General features: G+C 55.8%; 1 protein-coding gene across 1 annotated transcript in view; it reads right to left on the reverse strand.

The window, feature by feature from the left end:
- The window catches only part of PDPK1 (3-phosphoinositide dependent protein kinase 1), an 82,696-nt gene extending 77,090 nt beyond the window's left edge, over positions 1 to 5,606 (reverse strand). Inside the window, exon 1 of the mRNA XM_021086751.1 lies at positions 5,444 to 5,606. Coding sequence (XP_020942410.1) covers positions 5,444 to 5,467 — 24 coding nt within the window. The 5' untranslated portion in view covers positions 5,468 to 5,606. The remainder of the gene's footprint in view (positions 1 to 5,443) is intronic.

Genomic DNA, 6,000 nt, shown 5'->3' on the forward strand with positions numbered 1-6,000 from the left:
TAGACACTAGCCTAGGCTCCGCAGGCGGAGAAGGGAGGCCGCATGGCAGGGACATCTGAGGGACCCTCACGGAGGAGGAGCTAAGCGACAGGCCAGCAGAGGCGGGTACGTCACCAGGAGTGCGGAACCTGGGAACCCCACCAGCAAGTCCTCGTCTCCTCAGCAGGAGAGGGAGAAGCAGGAGGAAAGTGTGTCGCGGTCTTCAGCCCCAGCAGGCGAGGGTGTGCGACGAGGCTGCAGGGACACGCCTGCTCCTTCCCTCACAGGCCTGCCCATCGCCATGCCACCAGCAAGCACCAGCCCTGCACTTCAGGCTCCATTCAGGAGAAGGCTCCGGGGGGAAGGGTTCCCAGGGCCGCCACCGCAGGCCCTGTCCTCCCAATCGCCCAGAAACGGCGGCGACGGCGGGATGGAAAAACACCTCCAAGCCGGCTTTCCCACAGATTCCCACTGCAGCGTAAAGCACTGAAGGAGAACTTCCCTGAGGCCTTCAGCATCCCTGCGAATCTTATCACCTTTCTCCGACAGCATCCAACACTGAGCTGTCACTCTGAGATACAATTCCTGCTGCAGAAAAATTAACTCCCAAAAAGAAAAACAGGTCAAAGAATGAGATTTTTAACAATGAATTCACTGTTAAAAGCCAAGCTTTTAGTTGGATGAAAGCAGACTGCAACCCTGTTGAGAGACACACACACACGCATCAGCCCTCTCCAACGCAGGCAGACCCACCACCGGCTCCACACGCAGCCAGAAGACATGGACCTCGGGTGTACCTTCAAACCACACCGTTAAGTATTTTAAAAACCTGCAGGTGCAAGGGGCTGGTACGGGGGCACACAATCCTATCTGCAGGAGAGAAGACACTGGACTACCAGGAACTACGGGCCCACCTTCCTCAGGCCCTGAACACACTCCGGATGGAAATCACACTAGTTTGCTCTTCGGCGAGCCACGCGCCCAGTCACGAGCTGCTGATGTCGGATCAGCCCCTCTTTTCACACACGGAGTTTGCGGCACTATTAGTTCTGACTTCTGTGAGCCAACATGTGATCCACCTGCTTGAACAGAACCCTGAATCAGTTGCTCTGATAAGGGATCTGAAGGCCACAAAAAATGGAAATCCTTTACAACAAACGATCTCTATCAACAAATTCAAAATGACCTGGAATGTCTTGGAATAGAAATTTCTGTTTAAAACAGGAAAAACTTCTAGATCAAGACGATTGAAGCAGACTTTGTGGAACTATATAAATGCAACCAAGGTCAAGCACAGAAAACAGACCCCAAAGACCCATCATGAACCCAACAGGCCTTTCTCTTCTAGGATAGCATCTGCTATCAAATCACATTCCCTACAACTCTGGAGAAAATGCACTCTGCCTACTGATTCACCTAGCTAGAGACTGGACACACGCTGGTTCTCAATCTTCAAATTCTTTTTAAACGGGAGACTTCCCAACATGGTGCAGCAGAAACGAATCCGACTTCGAACCATGAGGTTTCGAGTTCAATCCCTGGCCTCGCTCCACGAGTCAAGGATCCAGCGTCACCATGAGCTGTGGTATAGGACACAGCTCAGATCTGGAGTTGCTGTGGCTGTGGTGTAGGCTGGCAGCTACAGCTCCAATTCAACCCCTAGCCTGGGAACCTCCACATGCCGCGGGTGCGGCCCTAGAAAAGGCAAAAAGACAACAACAACAACAACAACATTTTTTTTAAGTGGTCTGCCATCACAGTGAACAAGAATGCAATCCAGTTACAGAAGAATGCACTACTAAAAAGGCCTTAATGACACACGTCCAAAACTTAACAGTTTCCACAACAGCACTTCCTCCCTGGTGACATGCCCTTTGAACCTGCCTTCAAAACAACTGTGCTCTGCACGCCTATGGCCAGCTGTCATCACAAGGGCAGGCGCAGAGCCCGCACACTGGAGCCAGCCTCACACCTGCTGAGAGGGTCGTCTCTGCATCAAGTGTTCCTCAGCAGTGGCTCGGGCTCTCGCCACACAAGTGAAGAATCACGCGGGATTCCATCCAAGTCCAATTCCACAGAAGACACGCCTCAGGAAGGGGCAAAGTGTAGGGCCAGAGAAGGCTCCCCTCACACAATCAGCGCAGAAGGGACGAACCTGTGGGCCCCCTCATTTCTGCAGCTTCCCAGTTCATTACACACTTGGCCTCCATGCACCAGGCCCTGTAGGAGGCAGCTCAGCAGACGAGAGCATCAACTGAAAAGGCAGACTCACCCAGGAGCCGCCTCTTCCTCCTGCCCAAAACCATGCGAAGGGCAGCCCAGAGGCCAGATCCTGCTTTGAAGAGTTGCCCAAGGCCTCTTTCGGGGCCCTGTTCTACAAGCTGCTGCTGTGATCCTTCTTAGAAAACACATGGCAGACAAGTAGGACAAATCTACACTTCCACTTTTTATTAGCATGGGGACCTCGGCTTGACAGCTCTGGACGCAGCGCAGTAACTGCTCTGGCGTCCCTGTGCCGCCCCTACAGCAGACTGCACGAGGCCACAGGAGGAGCTACCACCCAGAAGGGCATGTGAAACCAGATCCCACTTCTTTCCACGTCCTCTACCTTCCCACCACCTCCCACGCAGATGCAGCCGCCCTTGCACAACCCTGGAGTGTGCAGGGAGTCACTCTGCCTAATCAACAATTTTAACAAAATCCTTGCACAGTTCTTTTTTCACGAAGAGAGGATTCTAAGCCTCATCCATTCAGATATCAGCCTTCAAATATGGAGCGACCAGAGTCTCTTTCCAAACAGCTGCTTTCTGACAGCGTGAGGCCGAAACCGGCTCCAGGGGTCAAAGAGCTCAGCCATCTGCCCAAAGAAATAAGTGCACTGTCCTTCCATGAAAGGATGAGCCTCCCACCTCCAGTGCATCAGTTAGAGGACACATACAACCCCCGGGAAGACGTCCCGGGCAGTGGCACTGAGGACCTCCTTAGGACTCTCTCTCAGGGTGCTCTTTGCATGAAGGGCAGGGTGGCACCCAGGTTTCTGCCATAGCTCAGACATAGGTTCAAACTGCATTCTACTGAATCAGGCAGGTACTTCATCTCTCTGCACTTCAGTTTACACACCTGTAAAATGGGAACAGCACTTACCCCACAGCAATGTCCACACAAGTCAAGCCACACGGCGTGTGAGCTATCCTACAAAGGCCCTGCCTCAAATAAGTGCTCAATAAATGGTTCTTACAGCCTCTGGCCACCTTAGTTTCAAACTGGGATAGGCCATTTCCAGACTTCCCAACTCATATGACTCCAGTGTTGGCTGCACACACTTAAAAAAGTGGGAAAATAATTGGGATGAGGGTGTCTCATTAAGTGCCACCTTAAAAATCCAGGTGCAGGAGTTCCCACTGTGGCACAGTGGGTAAGAATCCGGTGCTGCCGCAGCTGTGACATAAGTCAGCTGCTGCTCAGATTCCATCCCCAGCCCAGGAACATCCATATGCCCTGGGTGTGGCCATTAAAAAAAAAAAAAAAAATCCAGGTGCAAACTCACTTAATAGCCCTCAAGCAAGAAATTCAACACTGGGGCATCTCCGCCATTAGTGATGGGAAATACACCACATTCCCGCATACATGTGGGGAAATCTAGCTGATGAAGACATAAAAGCTTAGTTCCTCTCACTTCCATCCTTTATTCTTTTTTTTTTTTTTTTCTTCTTCTTAGGGCTGCACCTGTGGCATACGGAAGTTCCCAGGCCAGGGATCAAATCAGAGCTGTAGTCACCGGACTACGCCACAGCCACAACAACGCCAGATCTGAACCACATCTTCGACCTACACCACAGCTCATGGCGACACCGGATGCTTAACCCCCTGAGCGAGACCAGGGATGGCACCTGGGTCCTCATGGATACTAGTCAGATTCGTTTCTGCTGAGCCACAAGGGGAATTCCCATCATCCATTCTTCAATTCATTTTTTCTTACTGGATTCCAGTGTTTTTGTACTAAAAAGCTGCCTTCTGCAAAGAAAACTCCAAACCTCAAGTGTCGATCACGTGGAACTACTCAAACTATGAAAAAATATGCTTTTGTCTTCTCATGGACGCCGTCAGGGTACACACCTTGCATTGCAACAGCATCAACGTGTGAAAGTTCATTCTACAAACTTCCATGATGACTGTCGGCCTCAGCCTCCACCGAGATCAGCCAAGAAGCCTGATTCGTGTTTTTGCGTGTTAGCCCAGGCACCCCAGGGTACAGCCGCACATGTCGCAACAAAGACATCCCTTCGCCCTCCACTATATCCTCAACTGAACCGGTCCTCCTCTCAGACTTCGGATTACCACCTAGCTCTACAGAGCAAAGTTCTCCACCTCAAGTCCACGGACCAGCCGCAGAAGATTCCTTAGCCTTCTCAAGGACGCACAAAATGCTGTGCGTCTGGCTCAGATGTGGACCCAGGTCTTCTGTCAGACGCTCCAAGGGGCTCCTGACCCCTCAAAACGATTAAGAAACTCTAGCACAGAAAACAAGGAAATAAGAGTTGATACAAATTTCTGGAGTCTTCCATCACTTAAGGGACTTGCCTTTTGAACCAAGTTTTGCACGTCATCTAGACATTCGTCCATCACCCCCCTCACATTCGCACTCAAGGTACACATCCTTAAACCATCTTCCCTAAGGCTCCAGAAGTCAGCAGAGGGCAAACATGAAAACACCAGGGATACTTTTAGCAACCGAGAGAAAACAGCAACACTAGCGATACTTTACGCAAAACGTTTAACCCAGCGAAGGCTTTTTCTTTTTCCTCCCCCTGAAATCTCTCCGCCCGGTCACGCTCACTTGCCGGCGGTGCTGGGTTCCAGCTCGGCCTCCCAGGGGCTTCCCAAGACACCGACGCCGGTGCCGGAGCCGAGCCTCAAGGCAGGAAAAGCACCCAAACGCCGCTCGCCGGGCCGGGAGCGGAGCGTATCGGAGTGCGTCAGGCGCCGTCCCCGCTGAGAATTTGGAGGGGCCCGAGCATCAGGTGCTCCGAGCGAGAACTCGCACATCCTGCTTTCGCTGCGAGCAGAGGCACAGGGACGCTATCCCAGGTGAAGGCCCAGGGCAGTTCCTCCGCAGAAAGAACGAGAGATAACCCCGGAGGCTCGGCTCCAGGCCGCGCCGAAAACAAACTTTCCAAGCACTTCCACCGCGACGGGCCGGTGACACCTCCCCGGCCACCCCCGCCCTCCGCGCGCCTGTCAGCGCCCCCGGCGGCCCGGAACCTGCCTCACACGGGCCCCGGCTTCCCCCGGCGGCCAAGCGGCGCCCCAGGGCGCCCATGGACCCCGGCCCGGCCGCCCGGCCGCAGGTGAGGCGCCGCCCGGCCCCCGAGACCGCGGGCCGCCCCGCCTCACCGGGCCCCGGCGGCCGCCGCGCTCGGCGGGATGTCGGGCCGGCGCGCCCCGGCGGCCGCTGCGGACTCACCAGCTGGCTAGTGGTCCTGGCCATGGGCCCCGCGTCGGCGCGGGCGCCTCCCCCGCAGCGCTGCGCGGCTCGGCGCCTCCTCAGCGTCCTCCTCCCCGCGGCGGAGCCCCAGCAATGGCTGCCCTCATCCTGCGCCCGCCCCGCCGCCCGCCACCCCCAGCGCCGCCCCGCCCCCGCGCGACGCCGGGCGGGACTTCCTCCTCACCGCCTCCACTGCCCGCGCCCATTGGCTGCAGCTGCCGTCGCTCGGCCGCGGCTTAGGCCAGCCCCCACCGGCGCCCCCGAGCCGCATTTCCGGGTTGGGGCCGGCCGGGCAGGAGCGGCCCTGCCCCGCCTCGAGGGGGGGAAGGACACCGCACGAGCCAATCCCGGGCCTGCGGGGCGGGGCCGGGCGCGGGACGGGGCAAACTGTCATCCCGCGGCGCAGACCGAAAAACTGAGGTTCGGGAGTTCCCGTCGTGGCGCAGTGGTTAACGAATCCGACTAGGAACCGTGAGGTTGCGGGTTCGGTCCCTGCCCCTGCTCAGTGGGTTAACGATCCGGCGTTGCCGTGAGCT

Source organism: Sus scrofa, chromosome 3 (assembly GCF_000003025.6).
Source record: "Sus scrofa isolate TJ Tabasco breed Duroc chromosome 3, Sscrofa11.1, whole genome shotgun sequence".
Lineage (NCBI taxonomy): Eukaryota > Metazoa > Chordata > Mammalia > Artiodactyla > Suidae > Sus > Sus scrofa.